We start from the raw sequence: 23,671 nt of genomic DNA on the forward strand, positions 1-23,671 counted from the left end.
TGTCGCTGGTGCGGAGCAGGCCAGGGAGGGAGCTTGGGGGAGGGGACCCGGGCTCGGGCAGGGGAGGGTCCAGGGCCACGAGGTTTAACCGTTGGCACCAGAGAGCTAGGTTCTGGGGCTGCGCTGACTAGTACGGGAGCTGCTGGTCACGTGGGGCCAGTTAACATTCAAATCAATCAAAAGGTCAGAGTGAAAACCGCACTCAAGGTCTCAGTAGTTCCACAGGGCCAGTGGCTACCTGTTTGGACAGTGCAGATGAAGACCATCTCCATCAGCACAGAAGGTTCTACTGGACAAAGCTTTTCTAAACAAGAGCCATCGGGAATGAGGGGGCCTCTTGGGTCACCTTGCGGGAGGCCCCGTGAAAATGGACTTGTCTTTGCAGCCCTGTGGTGGCGTCAGGAGTTCCTCCGTCTTTGTTCCGTCTGTGTCCTGAGTGGGGTGGGAGTGAGCTCCCCGTCGCCCCACACATCACGGAAGCCGTGAGAGAGCTCCCAGAGCCTGTGGCTAGCCCACACACGTGGCATGTCAGCAGCAAGAGCAGCCCTGGAGCTGGGGTGGCTCCCGCAGTTGTGCTGACACCCGGTTGTCCCAGCAGGGCCTCCGCTGACAGGAGCCCCAGAGGAGAGCGGGCACAGGACACGCTTCCGCAGGCCCGAGTTGGAGCTATTCCGGAACTTCTGATCTGATCTTCCTACAGGAGCAAATTGAGGCTGTGTGACAGGTCTGACCAGACTTGAAATGGACACCCACCTTCCTAATCCTTTCTTAAATTTATTGTGTAAATGCGTGCTTCCAGCAAACAAAATTCAAACAGTATGGAAGCGTGGAAGGTAAGAATTGAGAGTCTTCCTCTCCACTCCATCGCAGCCACCGCCGACCTCCCGGGGGGCCCCCGGAGATGCCCCGCTCATCACACAACACACGCAGCGGGCCTGCGTTGCAGAGACGGACTTGCCTCCTTTATTCCTCAGTACACCCTGGGGCTGCCGCTTTCAGCTGCATCGTAGCCCACGGTGTGACCATAACGTCATTTATTTAAATGCCACGAAGCAGTGTGCCATTCTTTTGCTGCTGAAATTAATGCTACAGTGGCGTACATGTATCACTGGGTGAGTATCTCTGTAACGTAAATTCCTAGATAGGTAAGTGCTAAGTCCAAAGGCGGGTGCTTTTTTAATTTAGGAAGACAAGCTCTATCCGCCTTACCCTCTGGAGGCCTGGTGCAGCGGACGGTTCCCGCGGTGATGGGCCCACGTGAGCGCCCCCCCAACCTGACCTCGGTGCTCACGTGGCTCCGTGGAGATGGGGGCGATTTCAGGGCCGTCAGGAGCCCGGGTGTGGACTACGAGAAAACACTTGGTTTTGAAACAGAAGAACGGATTCTTTTCCCAGTGTCTGGAGAAGAGGGGATTCACGGAATCATAACGAAGTGGAAACTTCCAGAACGGAAGCTTCCGAGTCGGTTGCACCATCCAGGCCTCTGCTGGTTTGTTCTCCGAGGGCCACTGCGGCGAGTATTCATGTTCATCAGGAAAGCACGCTTCTTGCCCAGGAAGCAAGCGGACATGGGGGTGGTTTGGGACCTTCTCGGCAGGGCCGTTCCTCAGCTCCTGGAAGGGAGTCCACGCAAACACAGTGCGGGCCAGGCCTGGGGAACTGGATGCCCAGACTTGGGCCGGACAGGAGGCACGTTCTGGAAACTGAGTTGGGCCCAAGCCCTGGGACTCATGCTGCCACGGGGGCTTGGTTTGCGGGCATCACTGCCGAGCGAGGCTGAGGCTGGGGGGCCCTCCTCTTGGACTCTGTGCCCAGCATCATGCCAGACCCTGGCCCTTAACACGGACGCGGGCCATCTACCAGGGGCCAGAGGCCATCACGTCAGGGCCCAGCCAGCCTCCAGGAGGTGGAGGTACCTACCCTCAGACCGGCCCGCACGATCCCACGACGGCTGAGTCCGATGCGCTCACAGGTCCACGGGGCAGAAAAGCCATCTTTGCGGGGAGGACTGTAGGTGAATTTTATTTTCTTCCCTTCATCTTTCTGCATTTTCCAGTTTTTCTGTCACACGTATTCTTGTTAATGGAAGAGAAACCAAAACTCCATTCTTTGTCTGTGAGTTGAAGAAACAGGCCCTCCTCGTACCAAAGTGGAGGTCCCACCCGTTCGGGTGCCAGGAGGGAGCCCAGCCCTGACCTCAGGGCCCTGAGCATCCTCTGAGCCGCAGAGAGAACTGCTCCTCCGGGGGCGCAGGTTGAGGAAGGGAAGTGGCCAGTGCTTCTTGGGCTGCCCCAGCCCCTGGGCACCCAGCAGATGGTGGTGACTGAGGTCAGGTGAGAGATAAAGGTAGCTCCTGCATCCGGGACCTGGCGGCATCCTAGGGGTGTCAGCTCCGTGCTGTGAGAGGCCTCCTGCCGCTGCTGGACCCCGGGAGATGCAGGAATAGGGTCGTGTCCTGTAATGTAACAGGACAGGGGCCAGACCCACCAGGAGACCTTCAGTCAGGGTGTCTGTGTCCCACAGGGCCTCATCTTGAGCCGTGTGACTGGACAGTAGCTGTACCCCTGCCTCCTGCTGTCCCCACCCCCCGCCCCCCACATCCTTTGTGCCCTGCAGGCTGCTGTGCTTGAGGCCGGGGGCCCGGGGAACCGGCCCCACTGTGCTCCAGCCTGGTGTGTGGGGAGGGGCTCTTTCTGTGCATTTATCCCCCAACTTCCTTTAAGGTGGGTTTGTATTTTTACCTGTTTTAGGACAGCAGAAACCAAAGCTCAGCTCTGTTTCAGGACTTCCCAGAAGGGAGAGTTGGGACACCAGGCCTGGGTCTCCGCCTGCCCCCGCCCAGGCTCAACCACCAGCAGCTGCCCCTTCCCGCACAGGCCGAGGCACAGAGGTGGGGTGTGGAGATTACGTTTGAGCCTTTTTTTTTTTTTTTGCGGTACGCGGGCCTCTCACTGTTGTGGCCCCTCCCGCTGCGGAGCACAGGCTCCGGACATGCAGGCTCAGCAGCCATGGCTCACAGGCTCAGCCACTCTGTGGCATGTGGGATCTTCCCAGACCGGGGCACGAACCCGTGTCCCCTGCATCGGCAGGCGGACTCTCAACCACTGCGCCACCAGGGAAGCCCCTGAGCCTCTCTTTTGAACTTAACTCAGTTTCTCGGGGTCTGAAGCTCTGAAGAAAACTGCAGAGCTCCTGAGATTTTTTCACTTTCTGTGTAGGTTCTTCAAACTCAACTTTTCCCTTTCTTCTTCTTGAAAGAACAAACCATCCCCTGGGGAAGCGAGTCTGGTGTCACGTCTCAGAGAACCTGCTGGAAGATGTTCTTCCAGGGCTCTCCGTTCACTCCTCTTAAACGGGGTGGCACTGTGGCTCCCGTCACTGCCAGGGCAGGAGGCTGAGGTTGTACGTCCCCCGTCCTTCCTGCAGGCAGTAGGTCAGACCTCCTGGTCCCCTCAGGCCCGAGGAAGGAGCTTGTGCAAAGGCCCTCCAGGGGTTGTATTTCTTTAAGAAATACTGTGATGCGTTTTAGTTCTTTTTTCAGATTTAAAATTGATTTTGTTAAAATTTGGGGGGACAAGCAAAAGTATAAAGAGAAAAATACAGTCATTCAATTTATAGGATTTTTTAAAAACTCCATTAGCCGTCATTATGTGTACAATCTCCCAGCTTGTCAAGAGATTACTTTTTTCTCCAGCCAAATGAAAAGGCCTGATTCAAAGGCCCCAGGTAGGGTTGCTCTTGACATTATTTGTCCTTTGCTCCAGTGCACTTAAAACGCCATTGCCAGGGTCCAGTGCAGCCGCTGGTCTGAGGCCTGCACCCTGTTGGGAGCCGGAAGCCCTGGGCAGTGCTGGGCTTCAGCCTGAGCCGGGCTTGGGGTCGGCCGCGTGTGTGCTGCCCGAGACTGCCGTGGTGCAGACCAGCAGCTGTGAGGGCGGCAGGAGCTGCAGCTCCAGCTCTTGACGCACTTGGTGGCTCTTCCATCGCGGGCCTCGAAGGGTCGCTTTCCCGAAGGCTCAGGAGGACCCTTCACGGCCACTGTCCGTGAACGTGCAGCTGGGGGTGTGGCCCAGGTTCCTTGTTTCTGGACACGGTGGCCGCCCTCTGGACTTGGGGTCAGCAGGAGTCGGGGGCTTGGCTCTGTTTCTGAATCTGACGATTGCTTGGGAAGTGCTGGGCTTCCAGGAGGCGCAGGGACCCTTCCTGGGGCCCTGGCCTTTGCCCTGAGTTTGGCTCAGGTGATTGGGGAATGTCCTGGGGGGCTTCCCGAGGCTGGGGTCTGGCTTCCTGTTGGGGGGAGTGTGCAGGTCCCCCACCCACACTGTTGGGGTGATGCCTCTGCAGGGTCCCGAGCCAGCAGCTGCCGTTCGGCCTGCACCTGTGTGTGTGAGCGGAGGCCTTCAGAACCGGTTTGGACGCTCCCTGGGATGTGAGCGTCTTTGCCGTTGGAGTTCTCCTCCGGCCTCCAGGACCCCACCCGTGTCTGCTGTCAGAGCCCTAGGTTGTCACCGCCACCCCGCTTCCTGGGTGCTCTCAGACCCGGCCCTGGGCTCCTCCCTGACCTGCCTCCAGCCTTGGCCCCCGGGTGTCCTCAAGTGCAAACGTTGCTCACCTGAGGCACTGCCCCTTTGCCCATGAGGTGAAGCCCGGATCCCCGGGACCCATGCCAGTGCCACCTGCCTCTGCTCCACCAGCCTCGGGTCATCCCTGCCGCTCCCTCCCCTTCCTGCTCTCCACCAGGTAGTGTTTGGCTCAAGCACCTCCTGCGTTAAAAGCCTCGCCGGTGTTGCTGCCGTGGCTGCTTCCCCAGGTGCCCTGTGGCTCTGCTGCCTGATTCCGTGTCCGGGGTCTCCTCCCCTCTCCCAACTGGGAGTCCCACAGGCCTTTCCAGGATTTTGCAGACTGTGGGGTACACAGTAGGTGCATACTTCATGTCTGGAGACCATCTGCACAGGGCTTCCAGGCACCTGCAGCAGCAGCTGGAGTGGAGCTGGAGCTCTTGACGCCCGTGCAAGGGCCTGGCAGTAACCCCTCGATCACAGCTGTGTGCGCGCAGTCCCTGCAGCTGTTCTGACGCCCTCTGTTGCTTGGCTGAGCCGGGCATGAGCAGGCAGGGCTTCCAGGGCCCGGACCTGGAGGGGCTGCTGCTGAAACAGCGCCAAGTCCCTGGTGGCTGAGACCCCACTGTCGACGGTGAGAGGGGAGACTCCTAAGCCCTTTTTGCTGGACAGGTCTAATTTTAGGTGATTAAGCCTCCCGGCGTGGTCACGAAAGGGAGCGTAGTTTGGGAGTTTGAGGCACGTTATACAAGCGCTGAGTGCTTCTCCGCTCAGAGCCCAGGGAGGCAGAGGGCCCCTCGTTTCCCTAAATGCGCTGCCCGCTTGACCTCGTGTGCAAAGACAGTGGTGCGAGCAGGGGCCGTGGGCCCCAGCGCTCTGTCCACAGGGGCGTGAGCGCCAGCTGCGGGGGCAGAGGAAGGCAGAGTTGCTTCACCCCCTGCCTCCCCACCCAAGTTCCTCACTGGGGCGCTGTCCGCCCAAGGAGGGGTCAGGGTGTGGGGTGCTCCTGGCCCTGTTGATCGGTTCTGCCGTGCTTACCCTGTGCCCAGCACATTGCTGTTGCCCGCATTTGACAGATGAGGAAACAGGCTCAGAGAGGTGAAGTTGCTTGCCCAAGGATGCACAGGTGGGAGGGAGCTGAGCCAAGATTCAAGCCCAGACCACCTGGCTCCAGGGGCCTTGCTCTGACCAGGGTGCCCACAGCCCAAGGGTAGGGATGACCTGCAGACCGGAATTGGCCCGTGGATGTGTTCAGCTCCGTGGTGGTTTTTTTTCACTGAGTTAGCTGTCAGCACTGAAGGTCAGGAGATGGCACACAGCAGTCTCGTTTCTAGCTCTCCTCGATGCGTCCGCAGCCCTGTGGGTTCTGGCCTGGACGCTGTGGGAGCTGTCACCTGGAGGGAAAGGACCATGGCCAAAGCCACCCGCTCAGGGGAGGCTGCCCCGTCCCTGCAGGGCACAGCGCTTGGGGTGCTCACTGTGTCCCCGGCCAGGCAGGAGCCCGGGTTACTCCAGAGCAGTGAGACGCCGGCCCTCCCCGGCCGCTGTGCCCTTCTGCTGCCTGGTTCCTCCCCCAGGCCTCCGGCCCGGCCGTACCTGGAATTTCAGACTCACCTACGTGGGCGGAGCCTTGGCTGCTTCTCTCTCACGGGAGTTCACTGCTACGTGGTCCTTGTGAAGCCTGTGGCTTCACAGAATAGATGTTGAGTCTCTGACAAGTTTCTCTTAGGGCCTTAAGATTTCACAACCCCAAGGATTATTTCTAGCCTTCGAGCCTTTGCCAGAGGACACGTTAGTCCTTTGTGTATGGGTCAGCGTGCCCGCCTCGTGGGCCTTGAAACCCAGAAATAAATGCCACTCACGTGAGGCCCAGAGTTCTGGTTCCCAGAACTTTCCTTTCTTTCAGTTTTACTTTCCCCGATTTGGGGTGAATAAAGATGGCGCCGTTCTTACCTTAAGGAAATAAAGTCAAGTCATATCTCTCTACTCTCTAAAACTAATGCTGCAGTGTTTGTATGAGGATGGAGAAGGCCGTGGAAGTTTCTGTGGGGGGTGGGCGAGGAGAGTTAAGTTCTGCCGTTACATAGCTTTGGGGTGTTCCACTTGTTATAGGTTTTCGTGACTTTGTTCACTAGGACATCTAATACAATTTAGTATAATTACATGAGAAAATTTTAACAAATGTGTGTTAGAATGACACTCCCAGAATACTCTCAGGAACGTTCTGTGCACAGGGCCCTCCTGGAGGGAATGCATCTGTGAGACCACTGGGGTAGTGGCCGTGAAGGATGCGGCATTCCATAGGGAAGCGTAGCTGTGTCATCCAGGTCTGTGTCCCCTCCCCCAGGTGGGTGGGGGGCAGTGCAGCAGGGGCCCTGGGGCCTAGGAGGATGATCACTCTGGGGCCTCTGCAGGGACGGGGCTGCCAGGGCTTCAGCAGGCGGTGCTTTGGGGCCCCAGGGCTGGAAATACACTGTGAGCCACACTAAAAAAGGCAAATGAGAGACACGTGGAATTCATTTTAATATATTTCATTTAACCCAGTTACCCCAAATGCTATCATTTCAATATGCAATCAATATAAAAAAATTATCGCAGGTATTTTACATTCTTTTGTTTTTCCATACCAAGTTTTCACAGTCTGGTGTGTGCTCCCCTGGGAGCCACCCCAGTTCCCACCACTAGCCACGTGGCAGGTGCCTGGCAGCCGGCATGGCTGGGGGCAGCGCAGGAGCAGGCATCTCTGAGTCCGCAGAGGAAAACATCTGAGTGGCCAGCTTCAGAGAGGCCATCCTGCCCAGTCTGACTCCGGCCGACCTCCCTCTTCTGAAAAACCCTGGCAGAAACATCGGTCTGCAGGCCGACGGGGCGGAGCAGGAAGCCCAGAGACCAAACTGCTGACCGTGAGGTTTTCCTCCGAGTGGTTCCTTCTCTTTTGGCTTAGCTGTACTTGAATTTTCTCTAGGGTGCAGAAGTTTACCATTAAAATTATTTTACGTACATATTTCAGTGAAAAGAATGAAGGTTGAAGGGGGCCTCCCCCCACCTCCCAGTTTTCATGACACCCTCAAGCTCCTAGACCTTTAATGTCAACATGGTTTTGTTTTGTTTTTGTTTTTTTTTTTGCGGTACGCGGGCCTCTCACTGTTGTGGCCTCTCCCGTTGCAGAGCACAGGCTCCGGATGCGCAGGCTCAGCGGCCATGGCTCACGGGCCCAGCCGCTCCGCGGCATGTGGGATCCTCCCGGACCGGGGCACGAACCCGTGTCCCCTGCATCGGCAGGCGGACTCTCAACTACTGCGCCACCAGGGAAGCCCAACATGGTTATTTTTACTCCCGAGGTAGAAAGTTCGAAAGTGAAGGTGCTCGTAGCAACCAGCTCGCCACGTGCCACGTTCCCTTTATTAGGGGATCCTGCTAAGTGCTTTGACTTGTAATGACAATATTGTGAGTAGGGAGTGAAAATATTGTGACAAGCCAGAGAATTTCGGTTGCCATGGAAACCTTCCCCTCGCTGTCCTCAGTGAGGTGGGCTTGGCTGCAGGTGCCGCTGCAGGCGGCCGCTTGGCTCTGTTTCAGCTCGTTTGGGGCCCTGTCGTTCCACAGCTTGTGGGCAGTTTGGGGAGCTCAGCGCGAGGAGCTGCCAGACGGGGGGGAGGGTCTCTTTTCGCCCTTTCGTGTCTTTGGGGCTGTGTGAGGGGCTGCGTGAGAGTGAAGCTATCGCGGGGGCGTCGGGCGTCCAGGAGTGACAGCTGGCAGTTGGCACATGGCTCTGTGTCTTCCAGGAAGGTCATGCACTAATGGACCGGCGAGCGGGCAGCCCTGTTCTGGACGAACCCAGCCATCCCTGTCCTGAAACCTGCCTTAAGCTTCGTCCAGGGAGGGCTGGAAATAGAGGGTCTGAACCAGGACGTCGGGGAGGCAGCCTCCTGCTCCCCGCCGGTGGGGCTCGGTCTTGGCAGGGGCGTGAGCGTCGCTGGGTGGCGCACGGCCAGAGCTGGCCCAGGCAGTTTGCTGGGAAAAGAAGGAAGGAAAAAAGCACCTATGGGAAAGTATGCCTTGCCCAAGTCTGCTCACTTTGATGATGAAAAAGTAGGGGGACATCTCCTCCAGCCCAGGAATACTCAGCCTTTCTTTCCTGGGGACCTTCCCCGCTGCTGTTTTTGAGCAGGACCTGAGCTGAGTCCAGTTGAGACCCCAGGGTGGGCTCGCTGCACTCGGCCCGCAGACCTTGGGCAGCCGGACAGAGACCTCGACTCTGACTGGCCTCTGCTGCTCTGGGGTGTGACGGGCTTGGTGGCTGGTGCCCGAGTGTGAGTCCCTGCCCCTTCCCTTCTGTGCAGGGCCCCCGGAGACCGACAGCCCGCTCTGCCTCCCCTACAAGACGCTGGTCTCCACGGTCGGAAGCATGGTGTTCAGCGAGGGCGAGGCCCAGCGGCTCATCGAGATCCTGTCTGAGAAAGCAGGTGTTGTCCAGGACACGTGGCATAAGGTGGGCCCTCCCCCCACCCCAGGGGCCAGTGAGTGGCAGTGGTTTCCTGGTCTTGGGCCCCGGCCTCCCCTGGATGGTGCCCCGCAGGCCGGCCGCACCCGGCTTGACAAGCTGCGCGGAGTGTTCCTGGAACACCTCCACCTGCCTCTCAGCAAAACTCTGTGCCCTTCCCCAGGTCGGGCTGCGTGAATCACCCGCAGATGCTTCTGCTTCAGCTGCAGCCCAGCCGCTGCAGCAGGAGGGCTGTTAAGGGCCGGGGCGGGGCGTCTGGGGGGCCAGGAGCTGGGATCCGCTGGGTTGTGGCCGGGGCTCGGGCTCAGGAAGGAGGGTGTTTGTCTCCCTGGTTTCTCTCTGTCTGGTGCTTGTGGCCACGAGCTGCCCCAGGAGGTGCCGCGGGGCATGTTTGTTCCTTAAACAGCTGGAGTTGTAGGTAATTTTGCTGGAGGATTTTGTGGCACCTCAGTGGTGAGAGATGTTGGGAGTGTCCTGAGGCCACTGGGTCACCCCCCCCCCCCGCCCCAGCCCTTGCTGAGTGGTGACGGGCCCTGCGGTCACAGGAGCTCCTCGCTCAGTGCGCGTTGGGCCGTCTTCTGGGCCTGAAGTGGCCGGAGGTCAAGGTGGCCACTCCCCTCCAACAAGAGAGGCCTGAACTCAGCTCAGGCCACTGTCCCCAGGTACCTACCCCCCAACCCCACCCCGTGCCCGGGCCTCCAGGCTTCAGCTGGCAGCCTGCAGGCCGCCCCCAACAGCTGAGGGATGGGCACCAAGCCAGGGACGATGGCCGACGGCCCCCAGCAGGCCGGGAAGAGGCCCTGGCCACCATCGACCGGGGTTAGGGAAGACCATGCTCCCACAACTACCCCAGGGGTCCAGAGCTTTGGGCCCGAGGCCTGGCCGACCAGGCGGCAGAGGCAGGGGCCGCCCCCAGAAGTGTGTGCCGTCAGGCCACTGCTCTGCTTTTGGGTCGGGGTCTGATGGTCGGGGTGAGTCTCAAACCAGGCATCTGCCCACCCCATTAATGCGGCTCTGTGGGCATCTCTAGGCCACTCAGAAGGGTGACCCCGTGGCGATTCTGAAACGCCAGCTGGAAGAGAAGGAGAAGCTGCTGGCCACAGAGCAGGAGGACACGGCCGCCGCCAAGAGCAAACTGAGGGAGCTCAATAAGGTAGGGTCGGCGCCGGGTCGGCCCGGGGGCTGTGGCTGCGTGAGGACCCCTGCACAGCGGGGTCCCTCTCGGGACTGGGAACGCACGGGTTGGAGGGGATAGCCGGACCTGCGGTTGTGGCCCCATCTTTTTAGGGTGATGCCCTGAGAGGAGGGTGGGCACGGTGGGTCCCAGGGTCTTTTCTTGAGAATTGGAGCAGAAAGCCGTGGGGAGGGCTTAGCGGGGCTGCTGCCCCTTCTCCGCTGTCTGGGGCGCGGTCCCGTGGTGGTTCAGCACGTGACACGTATGTACCCAGTGAACACTGGTCTCGAGGGCCCGTGCTGCCCCGACGGGCTGGGGGCCTCGTTCAGGAGGGGTCGGCACGCGGCCGCTCCTTGTGAGGAGGAGGTCCGGGTCCCCTGCAGAAAGCTGGCCCCTCCCCGTTTAAGCTGTCCTTCCCAGCATCGCGCCCTGCGTGGCCCTCGCCCTGTCCCCGCTTCCTCCGCGGGACAGCGGGCGCAGGGAGGCGGCTGGGGCCTCGGAACATCCCACATGGCTGGGCGCCTGCGTCGCTCGCTCACGAGGCCTCAGAGTTCGTCCTGAGCGACGGCCGCGGCTCTAGGCCAAACGGGAAGGTTTGTTCAGTGGGGGACGGACGGGCAGCGGGAGCGGAAGACGAGGCTTTGCCGTGGTCGCTCCTGGTCAGGCTCCACCCAGGAGGCGGAACGGGAAGGCCGGTCTCTGAGGCCTCCCCTAGTGCAGCCTCCTGCCCGGTGGCCTTCGTCCTCTCTCTCGGGAGTGTCCCCCGCGGCCTCGGGTTACTGGTTGGATGCAGGGCGGCCAGAGCCACTCACCCTTCTCCCAAGAGCCGACTGCGCTTCCCTTTCCGCCCAGCTGCTGGCGCGTCCCAGGCCAGGAGCCTCTGCCCCATGGAAGTGGGCTGTGAGTCCCAGGCCTCCTGCCCCAAGGGCCCACGGCCAGCAGCGACTGTGGAGTCTGTGGTTCTGGGGGCTGTTCTTCTGTATCCTCTTTTTGGACAACCTGAGAAGATGTGTTGACCCCAAAATAAAGCTCACGTGAGAGGAAAGGGGAGTGACTGTTTTTGTGGCTGGTGGCTGTGTGGCTCCCCGGCCAGTTCCTCGTGCTGGCCCGAGATTAGGGTGGGCTGGACGTGTCGTGAGTGAGCAGCTGCAGCCTCTGACGGGGATGGTGGCCATTGCCGGGGTCTCCGGCCACCTCGGGCTGGACAGCAGGTGTGGGGTGGGGGGTGCACCCTGCAACAGGAAGCCCCTTAGGTGCTGCTGCCTGTGTAGGACACTTGCTGCTCCCCTCCGGGGCGGCTACTTGAGTTTCCAAACCCTAGCGCAGCTGACCCACAGACCCCCTCCCCCTCGCCCTCCCCCTCCCCGACCAGACGCATTTCCAGCCCTGCCCAGGCACCGTCTCCCTGCCATGAGACAGAGGCGCAGCCCCTGGGGCTCCAGGCCTTGGCTCTGAGGCAAGACATCTCACAGTGCGTCCAGCTGTGGCCCTGCCTCCCCCATGGCATCCTCCTCCCTGAGCCGCAGGGGGTCTTCACAGGCTCTCAGCGCTTACGCGGCCCTGGGAGGGCCGCCTCTTCAAGTGCAGGTGGCTCCCAATCTTCAGACCCGAGTCTGCTCCCCGACACGCCTGCTCCTCACTGCCTCCCCGGGGCCTCTGGTGCTCCTGCATTAGCCTCGAGTGCCCTTCACCGCTTGGCTCACTGGAAAGAGCCCCCTCCTTCAGGAAGCCCTCCAGGGTGGGGCCCCCATTTTCCTGTCTCAGCTCAGAGGTCACCTTGCCTGGCAGGGGCCACTGAGGCCCAGGCATCGCCATCTGTCCTTCTGTGCCCTGGAGTCCGTGGATGCTGAGTCCCTGCATTTCTCTGTTGAGAGTTTCAAGCAGAGCGGAGGGGATTCCACTGCTGTGCCACGTCTTCCAGCCTAGCACCGTTGAGTGAAGTTATATGAGAAACTTCTGAGAATGTAGAAGTTCCGACTAACTTGATCATCCCAGGAGCTGGGGGGTGGATAGGATCCGCGTTTCTTGTTTAGTTCCCGTCACAATTTCTTTGTCCTTGTACAGAAGTTTTTATGGTTGCAAAAGAGGGTTTTGGTGAATTCCTTTTCTTGTGATCTGTGGCTAAAGGACACAGAGGCCGTGTGGACTGTCTGCCAGGTTAAGTGGGCGCCTTGCAAGTGGGTGAAGTCAACAGAGTTGGGTTCAAAGACCATTCCGGGCACCAGTTCACGGGCTCGGGCGTCCTGAGACCTCCATCCTGGTTTCTGAGCGTCTTCGGGGACGTGTTCAGGGATTTGAGGAACCACACGTGGCTCCAGAGCCGTCCTTCTGGAAAACTCTTTACAGCTGCCATCTGCTTGGGCACCGGGGCCTCTGTCCCGAGGTGACACTCTGGGCTGGACCCCATCCTGTCCTCACGCGGGCCCGAGAGGCTGGGCTCTGAATCCTCCGTGGACAAGGAGACTCTCAGGGCGGGGCTGCTCCAGTCCACGCCTCAGCCGCCTCGGGAGATTCACGGTGCAGGGCCCGCTCGGCCTGGGGAGCAAGTGAGTTTCTGGGCTGGTGGTGTCGCGACGGTGCCTCTCAGCTCAGTCAGAGGAAATGGGGCTCCGGCCCCCAGCAGCAGGTGTGCCTTTCAAGAAAATAAGTCTGACCACTGCAACTGAATTAAGAATTTGACAGACAGGAGGAGTCCTGGGATTCTGAGCTCCTAGAGGAAAGAGAAGCTGTGGAGGATGAAACAGATGCCCTGAGGAAAATCTGGCCTTTCTTTGCCTTTAAAAAGTCCCAGGGCAAAAGGAAGGGAAATCCCATTGAATCCTGGTGGCCTTGGGACCCTGTCCCAGGAGACTGGGATCCTTACACCCTGAGCCGGGTGGATGCCCAGACCTGCCTGAGGCCTGCTCAGGGTGGGGAAGGCCTTCCCCAGACCTATGCTCAGCCTCCGGGCATCTGGCATGGTGGGCGGAGGGCCACCTCTGTGTGGCCGTGATTATTCATCGGGCTGGACCGTGTACTTAGGGGCCTCTGTTCTGCTTGGGGTAGGGTGGCAGGCATGGGTCAGAGGAAGCCTGCCGGAGCCCTGAATCCCCGCCGAGCGGCCAGCTCAGCCAGAGGAGGGGCACCTCGCATACCATCCCTTCTGGGACCCTCGTGGGCCCACAAGGCCCCAGGTTCCTGCCCATCCTGTCGCTTAGGGCTGCTCTCGGCCTTCGAAAGCGTGTCCTCCCCGAGGCTCTGTGAGCTCAGCTTCAAACCAGAGATGGAGAGCCTCGCCTTACTGAGAGGATTGAAGGAACGAGACACATGCGTGTCCGAGTGGCCTCTGCCCCTGTGGGCCCTCGCCCTGGGCACAGCCAGGAAGAGGATTTCTTTGAAGAGCGGGGCCAGGGGTCCCGGATGGTCCCAGGGAACTCCAGGCATGCAGAGCTGCCCTGGCACCCAGCGGCCACCCGCTCAGCCCGGCCCTTCCCTGGCCTCCGGTTCTGTCCCATCTCAGACGGGAGGGGCCCTCTGGCCCTTTGGGATAGACCTCCCTAGCATCCCGGCCTGGAGAAGAGGAGGCTCTCCCGCTTCTCTGGTCCACTGCCCAGGACGGGGAGGGGACTTGAATCTCATGGGACTTGTGCCCCAGTCTGGCTAGAGGCCCCCTCGACAGAGAGCACCTCCGCCAGGGGGCCGGTGCACGGGTCCCTCCTCACACTATCACTTCCTGCTCCCCCATTGTTTCCGTCCACTGCCATTCCTTCTGCGATGATGGAGACCCCGTCCTTTGGCCAGCCCTTCCCACCCTGCGCTCTGCCCCTGCCTGCGGCTCTGGGTCCCCAGGCCCCGCGTCCCGTGTTCATTGTGGGCATCTGCCACTGACCGGAGCAGACATTCCAGGGATAGGGCGGTGGACCGAGTGGCTGTCCACGGGGACCTAGGCCCTCTAGGAGTGGGCTGACCCCTCGGCCATCAGGGCTTGCTGCCTTGTCAGTCCTGACAGAGATACTCAAGTAGAAGAGGGCGTTCTGGGGCCTGGCTGTCGGACACTGAGCCAAACCAGGGTGTTGTAATCCCAGCAGGGTTCAGCCAGTGCCCCTGGAGAGCCCAGGGACAGGATGCCACGTTGCCCAGCTCCTGCCTGTATCCACGGTGCCCACTGTGTTCAAGGCCTGATGGCCAGCCCTCCGCCAGTCAGGCCGGCAGGGATTCCGGGGTCCCTCCTCATCCCCTGCTCGTTCTCTGCTGTGGCTGCTCCCGTCTGTCCGAGAGCTCAGGACAGGGGTCTTGTGGCTCTGCAATCAGGCTCCTCCTGGCCCCAGGTCATGTTCCGGGTCATGATGGTCTTGGTTTCATCTGATAAGCTGCCCCCGCCCGCCTCACCAGCCTCTCTGCCCTCTGCTTTCTCCCAGGAGCTGGCAGCGGAAAAGGCCAAGGCAGCAGCCGGGGAGGCCAAAGTGAAAAAGCAGCTGGTGGCCCGGGAGCAGGAGATCACGGCCGTGCAGGCGCGCATGCAGGCCAGCTACCGGGAGCATGTGCAGGAGGTGCAGCAGCTGCAGGGCAAGGTGGGCAGCAGGGCGGGCACGGATGCCCGCGGACGGGGCCCTCACCATCGCATTTGTTTGGGGGAGGGTTGTTTCACCTGGCCAGATGGTGTGTGTGTTTAACGTTAATAAGCAGGAAGATGTATGCACATTTTAAAGAGCATTGTCTGAAAGCACTCTGGTCCCAAGTGGTCAGCACTCCATCCTTTTCCCTGGGGGCCCATGGGTCAAATTCACAGCCTCTCCATGACCCTGGAGTCATGCCGGCTCCACCTCCTCCACTCGAGGTTGGGAGAACGCCATAAAACTAGAGGCCCAAAAAACCGCACAGCCCCAGCGGAGGGCCGGGCCAGCCCTGGCCTGCACAGTCAGAGCCCTGCACTCCGCTTCCGGCGGGCCGCGCCACAGGGGGTCAGAGGGCAGGAAACGGGCATCTTCGGGGTAACCGTAGGCTGTGGCTTGTGGCCCTTTGCTGGGTCTCAGAGCCTCGGTCGGGGCAGAGCGCACCAGCTCCATCTGGGGCTTTGGGCTGAGTGCTCGGCTCTGCACTTTTCCGGCCCCTGTTCTGAGGGGGCCTCCCCACCTCGGGGGGAGAAGGCGGAGCCCTCCGGGCTCTTGTCTGCGGGCTGGGGTCTTGCCAACCTTGCTCCGAGGTGGCTCTCTTTGTCAGGCCGAGCGGCCTCTGATGCCCCTTGGATGACCTTTCAGATCCGGACGCTCCAGGAGCAGCTGGAGAATGGCCCCAACACGCAGCTGGCCCGCCTGCAGCAGGAAAACTCCATCCTGAGGGACGCCTTGAACCAGGCCACGAGCCAAGTGGAGAGCAAGTAAGCCCTGCGCCCCTGGCCGGACCCTGGCACCTCCCCGAGGGCCCGGAGTGGGCAGGGTCCCTCCGTGAGCCTTCAACACGTGGCCGGCGACCTCTCGCGTGGTCAGGCCCTGGGAGGGCTAGTGAGCTCCAGCCCATGCCCGGCATCCGTGTCACCAGATCCCCTCAGGTCCTGGCTTTGCTGGGAGAGCAGATACTTTTTCATGTCTATTTTCACAGTGTCCCTGCTTCTGGCCCAGAGTATCAGAGCCAGGCTGACCATCCAAGATGAGGGTCTGGTGTGGTGTGGGCCCTGCCGTGGGCCTGAGTGCCCTGAATCCCCCTGGTCAGGTCTCCTGTGCAGGAGGGGACGTCTGCTGCTCAGGAGCTGAAGCCAGGAGGCCTCCGTGAGCCGGCAGAGGCCACTCCCAAGGGGGCAGGGTCTTCTGTGGCCCTGGTTTCAGCACCACCACCCCAGCAGGCTGGCCAGGAGGAAGCCCCACTGCATTTTCTCTTGGTTCCCGTTTCTTTGCCTTCTCTCGTCCGGGGTGTCCTGTAGGGATTTCTGGGGTGCTTGTTATCCCCAGACCATCCCCTCTCCCCCAGAGGAGGCTGACGGGAGCAGAGAGAGCAGGCGCCCGTAGCAGGAGGGCAGGTGGGAAGAGTGTCGCCCACAAGCGGCACCGGGAGCAAAGCCTGTGCTCACAAGGCTGCTTTTCCTGGCGGCCCCGCTGACTCGGAGTGAGGTTGACGGCCACCCTCCTCGCTGGTCCCTTCTCTCAGGGGTCCCTGTCTTCATCTCCGTCCTGACCTGCTGGCAGGTTGATGGTCTGGGGCTGCGGTTTCCTCAGCAGTCATGGCAGAAGGTGACCGTGGAGACGGAGGGACACTGGCTTCCTTCTCATGTAGTGTCCACTACTGGCTCCATCCTGGGGACAGCTCTAAAGCCTGGCCCTGAGTTGCGGCTGCTGACTCCATCAGCTTGCGGACACTCTGCCGTGTGGGACGGGTGTCCCCACGTCCCTCCCAGAGCTTCATGTCGGTCCCAAGGGGCCACCCAGCTGGCCTCCCACCCTCATCCCCATCCCTGGTACCGGAGTCCAGCCTCGCGTGGGCTCCCCGGCCTCGAATCTTGGCCCTGGAAAGCGTGCACTGAGGGCCCCGCAGAGGGCTTTGGGGCGGCCTCCCCCGTGCAGACGGGGGGCCCACATCTCCCCTCCCCAGGCAGCAGGGCAGAGCTGGTGTTGGCCAGGTTTCCTGCCTCTCAGGGCTGTGGACCGTCTCTTCTGTCGCCTTCACCTGGTCTGGTACTGTCCCTTGGCTGGACGGTTAGTCCTGCCGTGAAGAGGTGTCTTTTGTGCTGTGAAGGAGGCTGCACGCTGACGACCTCCTCATGCTGGGAAAGGCGGGTCCGGAGTTGCCCCTTCCGCTGTCAGTCACATCTCCTTCCGTCACTCCTGAACCTCCTCGCTGGTCCTGAGACCCAGCTCTTGTGCAGCGTTGAGGGGTCTCGTGTAAGATGCTGCAGCCTCTTTCCCCGCCTGGCTGTGGTCCAGTCGGCCAGTGAATCCAGCGTGTGGACTCGAGCGGGCCGCCGGCCCCGGTCCTGCAGGGCAGCATCCCAGGGCTCATTTGGGCCCAGACCAGCCGTGAGGAATCAGCCACTTCTGTCAGGGGCTCCATGGGCTGCTTTAGTGCACATTTTGCCCTTGGCTTTTGCTGGTCCCTCCACCGTGTTTGTAAAACAGCATCTTCAACAAAACACGTCACACCCACGTGGCTGATTATATAGAGGGCCTCAGAGGGGCTCCAAGATGGGCAGCTACTTCAGAAAGAGCAGGTGCCCCGGAGGAAGGGCTCAGACCTCCGGTCCCACCTCCCGGGGCGGCTCTCGGGGCTGGCGAGAGCTGACTTGAGCCCTCTTCTGTCCGTCATGCGGGGCCTCCTGACTGTCTTGCAGGCAGAATGCAGAGCTGGCCAAGCTCCGGCAGGAGCTGGGCAAGGTCAGCAAGGAGCTGGTGGAGAAGTCGGAGGCCGCACGGCAGGAGGAGCAGCAGCGGAAGACGCTGGAGGCCAAGGCGGCTGCCTTTGAGAAGCAGGTCCTGCAGCTGCAGGTGAGTTCGGGGGCAGCCACCTCGGTGCCCGTGAATCCTGCCCGCCAGGCTCTACGCGTGGCCTCCCTGGGTCCTCCCTTCTCAGCTGTGACTGTGACTGCAGTGGACCCAGGCAGGGCTGGGGCTGGAACCCTTGACCTTGGCCTCGTTAGTAGTGATACCTGGTCAGCATAGAGTGGGTGCTTTCTGTGTGCTAAGCGTTGTTCTGAACGTTTACAAGCTTAACTCAGGTAATTCTCATTGCAACCTTATGGGGTAGATACTGTTATTATCTGTAATTTACCCAGAAGGAAATTGGATGCACAAAGTTCAGCAACTCTGCCAGTTCACCCACAGCCAGGGTTTGAGCCCCAGGGCAGCCCCAGAGCAGTCAGCGTCCCACACTTGCCACACGTGTGGTGTCACAGCTCCGGCCGCAGCCAGGCCGGCGGGCGCGGCCTCTGGCTTCAAGGCCCGGTGGGTGTTCTTTCTTCTCAGCCTCTGGATGTGGCCCGGAAGCTCGTATTTTCCCAGGGGGACGCCTGTTGTCCAGAGGGAGGAAGACTGTCCCCTCCCTGCCCCATAGGTGCTGGGCAGCAACCAGTGGGCCCCTCAGTCTCGGGGCCTCCCTGCTCATTGGCCCGACGAGTGCTGCGTCCCCCAGCTGGCCTGTTTCGGGGCAGGGTGACCGGGCGTGGGGCAATTGTCATACCTCTGTGCGTGTAACTTCTCTGGAGGACAAGGAAACCCTGGAGACCCACACAGCTTTGCACCTGTTTCTGCTCAGTCACTGAAGCTCTCGGCTGTAGCGTATGGGGCAGTGGGGCTGTTTTATGGAAGGGACTAGAACGACAGACACGAAATTGTAAGACTGCTGTGTGTGTGCCTAAGAACAGGCACAGATAAACAAAGTTTGGATTGTTTGGGTGGAACTGAGATGGATAACTTGGTGTAAAGTAGGTCCACCCTGAGCAGTGAGATCAGAGCCCCTGGGGAGGGCCTGGTGGTTATGTTCTGAAGGCTGTCGGGTGGCCCTGGGGCTTCCGGGGCTGGAGCCTTCTGGCGCCCGGGTTGTCACCATCACTGTAGCCAGGAATTCCCAGGCCGCGAGCATCTCCTCTCTCTGAGGTCACAGAGTCCCCGTGGTATTGATAGTGAGGCCCGGATTTCAGAGGTGCAGTTTCCCCACCTGTAATGTGGGTGTGGTGGTGGTACCTGTGTCTTGGGGTGGCTGACACACACGGATGCCTTGTCCAGAACTGCCTAACAACCATATGCCCTTTCCCAGGCCCCCTGGGGAAATCTCCAGCTCAGGCCGGACGTTTAGCTTGTAGGAAGCCTCTCCCTGTGCCACATTCAGGTGAAAATGGGCCTTTGCCTTTCTGGGGCTGTCCTGCCTTCACCTGAGGCCTCTTCCCCAGGAGCCCGCTCTTCAGGGTCCAGGGTGGCCTCTTGGCCTTTTCTAGCAGGTGAACTGACCTGGAAATCCAGGAGGCTTATATAAGTCATCGGCACAGGATGGCAGGGTGTGAGGAGCTCTAGACGGCAGAGCTGGCTGAGGGCCCACCTCCTGCCGCATCCTCCCAGCCCTCCTCCCTCTGCTGGCCCCCAGGCGTCTCACAAGGAGAGCGAGGAGGCCCTGCAGAAGCGCCTGGATGAGGTCAGCCGGGAGCTGTGCCGCTCGCAGACCAGCCATGCCAGCCTCCGGGCGGATGCCGAGAAGGCCCGGGAGCAGCAGCAGCAGATGGCCGGTGAGGGCGGTGTGGGGGCCGGCTCCGTGGTGGGGGTGGCGAGGGCAGCTGGGACCCCTGACTCCCCACCCGTCAGGGGACGTGCCGGGGGTGCTCGGGGTCAGGCCTGGGCTGCGGAGGACTGAATGTGGGGGCGGGGCCTGTGGGGCTGGATATGGGGGTGGGATGGAGCCTGTGGGGGTGTGGCCTGTGGGGTGGGATACGGGGGCGGGCTCAAGGTGGAAGATGCTGCCCCTTCGGCGTCACTTGCTGTGGGGCCCACCTGGAGCCGTGATGCTCCTGGGGCTGCTGCCGGCCTTCCCTTCCAGCCCAGTCAGGCCTGGAGGCCAGATTTGGAAGGTGGGTTTATGGTCCCCCTGTGTTCACAAGTCACCTTCTCAAACGGGAGGTGGTGACGAAACCCAGGGCACCAAGGGCCCCTAGAGAAGCAGGGCAGACCGTGCCCGTGAGGGCTCACCAGTACTTCTGGAGCCGCTGCTGGGGGCCGAGCACTCCTGTGGGTGCCTGGGGCTTGGCCGGGAGTGAAGCAGCGGGCTTGGGGCCGCGTTCCGGCAGGAGACACGGGCACAGTAGATGGACCCATGTCGACAGACTTCAGGTAGGCAGCGTGACCGAGAGCAGGCCCTAGAAACGGCAGGCTGTGTCTGTGAAGGGCTAGGCAGTGAATGCTTCTGGCTTTGTAGGCCAAATGGTATTTGTCACAACTGCTCAGCTCTGCTGCCACAGTGCAAAAGCCACCCTAGACAGACAGACCTGGCTGCGTGCCAAGAAAGCTTTATTTTCAAGAACACGTTGTGGGCTGGGTTGGCCCAAGGGCCTAGTTTGCTGACCCCTGCTGTGATGGGCTGGGTGTGGCTTTGAGTGGTCAGGGGAGGCCTCTCTGGGGAGAAGGGGATGTTTAAGCCCAAGGTCTGGATGATGGGGAGAGGCCAGCCTCACAGAAACCGCGAAGGGGCCCCTGAGAATGGGAGTGAACTTGAACTTGGCCTGTACAAGAAACAGATGCAGGTCAGCAAGCGAGACTGGAGAAGAAGGCAGTGGCTAGTGTGGGGTAGACGGGCAGGGCCGGGCCACCCTCCTTTGAAGAGTTCAGGGGCCGTGTGGAGTGCTGAGGGGGCGGGGAGCACGGGCAGGGCTGGCGGGATCCCATCTGCACTTCTGGATGCTCCGGCTCCCGGTGGGGACCAGGGATGGGGCCTTGCAGTCGTCGGACCAAAGGCACCTGGGCTGGGCCCAGGCAGCCACGGAGGCGCTGGTGGATTCGGCAGGCAGTGGATGTTGGATCCACAAGCCTGGTAGGTGAGTGAGAGGCGGGGGCACAGGAAAGCAGAACAGCCACAGCAAGGGGACCAGGAGGTCTGAGCAGAGCTGCGTGTGGACGTGGCCGGCGTCTGAGCCAGGGCTCAGGGAGGAGACCAGGGCCGGGCCGCCGTTTGGAGTCAGGCACACGTGGAGGACTTTCAGAGCCGTGGTGGGGCTTAGCGGAGGTCACCGAGGGAGGGCACGTTGAGGCGCCCCCCTGCCTCTGGTCTCAGTGACGTGAGCCCATCTCCCAGAGAGTAAGGTTTTAGAAACTGCAACAGGAGCCCATTCAGTTTTCCATCTTTTCCTGAGTGATCCGGGGGCGTTCTGTTCTACCCTAGTGAGTCCTTGAGAAGGAAGCCAGGCTGTGACTTTCTCCACCAGCTAACAGGACACCCAGGGGTCAGGGGAGTGCCTGGAAGCCCGCAGGCGTGCACTGGGCAGCATGGGGCACCTGTGCTGGCCTTCCCCGCACCCTGCAACCCGCTGGCCTCCCTCCCCGCAGAGCTGCACGGCAAGCTGCAGTCCTCCGAGGCTGAGGTGAGGAGCAGGTGCGAGGAGCTGAGCAGTGTCCACGGGCAGCTGGACGAGGCCAAGGCGCAAAACTCGCAGCTCACGGAGAGGATCCGCTCCATCGAGGCCCTGCTGGAGGCGAGCCAGGCCCGGGACGCCCAGGTCAGCTGCACCTCCTCCTGGGAGCGCCCCCACCCACCCCACAGGGGCCCTGCCCTGATGACCTGTCATGCGAGGTGGTCTCGTGGTGACCTCAGGGCTCTGTCTCTCGTTCCAGGCCAGCCGAGAGGAGGCCAACCAGCAGCAGGCCCGGTAAGAGGCGGCAGGGGCTGTGGCCTGGGTGCGGGGGTCCCAGGGAGGAGCCCTCTGAAACGCCCTGCCTTTCCCCATCCCTCCAGTGACCTCGAGGACGAGGACAGGCTGGGCAGGGAAGAGGGCACCTTGCAGGGAGCTCCTGCTTCGAGGAGCGAGGCTGTGGGGAGAGTGGCTGCGCCTCGGCAGGGGGATGGGCCTCGCTGTCCATCCGTCCATCCATGCATCCATCCATCCTTCTCTCCCCGGGAAGGACCGGCTGGTCAGGGTGTTCTCTCCACGTCACAGGGCGAGGGAATTTAGGAGCTGAAGTTGTAACCCAAACGGGAAAGTGGTTACGTGCCCAGAGTGGAGAACCCGGGAGGATGCCCGGGCTTTTGCACAGATCTGGGATGCGGTGCGGTTCACAGCTGACCAGGTCGCAGGGTTGATGCCGGGTGACTTCAGTGGCCCAGCCCCAGGCCTGCTTGGACTGTGTGTTTGCTGTTGCTAAGATCTGGTGGGCTTCTCAGGCCAGGGGGCTGGGTATGTGTCCCTCAGCAGATGTCCATGAGCTTGGGGGGTGGCCCTGGCTGCCGTGGCTGGGGGTCCCCAGGGCAGCCACGTGGGGTTAAGCATGCAGGTGGTCGGTCATGTCCTGGGTCGTCCACTGACCAACCTCCCTTGTTCCGGCTGCTGCTGCCAGTGAGTCCCCTCCCCAGCGCCTCCCCAGGCCACGGCCCATGTTCCGTGGCCTTGGGCTCGGGTTTGGGAGCTGGGGAAGGAAGCCGGCCTCACGGCGGCCCCAAAGCATCTTGCTGGAGACTCAGAAGGAAACCCTCTCCGTGCAGCTTCCCAGAAAGCTTTGCGCAAACTCTGTTTCTCACGGCACTTGCCGGGGTAGAGAGGTGTTTGTTAAGCGTTTTGCTTCTTGTATTTTACGATCGGCTTCTTGGACTGCACAGCTAATTGCTAGTTACCTAAGTCATGCTGCAAGCAGGGTTGATTCTAGCTTCTTGCATCATGTAGATGTTTGGCAGAATTAGGGTTTTTTAAAATTTCCTTCTCAGACTGTTTATCTGGAAGTTGCGTCTAGGCCAGGCCATCGTGTTCTGGGGTGGGGATGAGTGATCCGGCCCCAGATGTTCTGGAACTCGGGCCGTAGCTACCAAGGGGGGTGACTGTCAGCGTGTCCTTGCCACCGGCCTGCTGTGCCTTCTTCCTCGGGGCCTCGTGCCTTTGGGGGTGCTCTTGCAGGGGTGTGTGCGGAGCCAGCGCTGGTGCAGAATGCCAGCGGCTTAAGGAGAAACTGCGAGGGGTCCCACTGGAGCTTTGAGGGTGGGGTCAGGTCCTGTGGCCTGAAACCAACATCCAAGAAGTCGACAGCCGTCTTCAAGGCCACATGCAAACGGTACTTAGAATGAAAATGAGACGGTGCTCGGGGGCGTCAGAGCGGGCAGCGCACACAGCCTCGCTGAGGTTATTTGGTCCTCATGCACCTCCTTAGCGTGGTGTACTGCCGGCCCCTGGTGAGAAATACGAACGTGTCCCCCCCGGGGGCATCTTCAGACGGGCTTCCTCCTGCTCCCAGAGGGGCCCTGTTGTGTTGCTTCAAGTCGGCGTTGGCGGCTTCTGGATGTCAGCTTTTGTGCGACCCCGGGGCTTCCCTGTCCTAAATCTTAACGCAGAAGGTGACGTATTAAGTGTCCATTTGAAGCGTCTTCCTCAGAGCAGCCAGAGCAGTTCTAGAGCGTCCACCCCTCGCTTTCCGGGCGATGGGGTGGACGGAGCCGCAGGGCCTCGAGTCCAGAGAGAAGTGCGAAAAGATGGCCCCCCCGGCCTGCCAGCCGCATGCATCTGGGGTCGTCTTGGGCTGATTCCCTGGAGCCCAGGCGCAGGACTGAGGGGGAGCCTTCGGGTCTCAGCAGAGTTAGGTTTTGGACACAGGACGGTCCCAGCGCCGAGAGCAGGGATGCAGTTGATGGGTGTGCCGGCCACGGTGCCACCCGAGCCTCCGGCCCCGGCGTCCTCCGAGGAGCCCCAGCCCAGTCTCGAGGGCAGCTGTGGCCGCAGGGAAGGGCCAGCCGACGCGTGCTGCGGGACAGAGTGGGACCAGGCTCAGTTTACCAGAAGAAAGAGCATCTGGA

At 61.0% G+C, this 23,671-nt stretch overlaps 1 protein-coding gene across 18 annotated transcripts in view; it reads left to right on the plus strand.

The window, feature by feature from the left end:
• RRBP1 (ribosome binding protein 1) overlaps window positions 1-23,671 on the plus strand; it is a 58,979-nt gene that overhangs the window by 26,205 nt on the left and 9,103 nt on the right. For all 18 annotated transcript variants that reach the window (XM_012533267.3, XM_049700133.1, XM_049700138.1 and 15 more), the window contains 8 exons: window positions 8,903-9,051; window positions 10,094-10,216; window positions 14,635-14,787; window positions 15,475-15,593; window positions 17,535-17,688; window positions 19,280-19,418; window positions 21,226-21,395; window positions 21,511-21,545. In XM_012533267.3, the coding sequence (XP_012388721.2) occupies window positions 8,903-9,051; window positions 10,094-10,216; window positions 14,635-14,787; window positions 15,475-15,593; window positions 17,535-17,688; window positions 19,280-19,418; window positions 21,226-21,395; window positions 21,511-21,545 (1,042 nt within the window). The remainder of the gene's footprint in view (window positions 1-8,902; window positions 9,052-10,093; window positions 10,217-14,634; window positions 14,788-15,474; window positions 15,594-17,534; window positions 17,689-19,279; window positions 19,419-21,225; window positions 21,396-21,510; window positions 21,546-23,671) is intronic.

The sequence above is a fragment of the Orcinus orca genome, chromosome 16, assembly GCF_937001465.1.
Source record: "Orcinus orca chromosome 16, mOrcOrc1.1, whole genome shotgun sequence".
NCBI lineage: Eukaryota > Metazoa > Chordata > Mammalia > Artiodactyla > Delphinidae > Orcinus > Orcinus orca.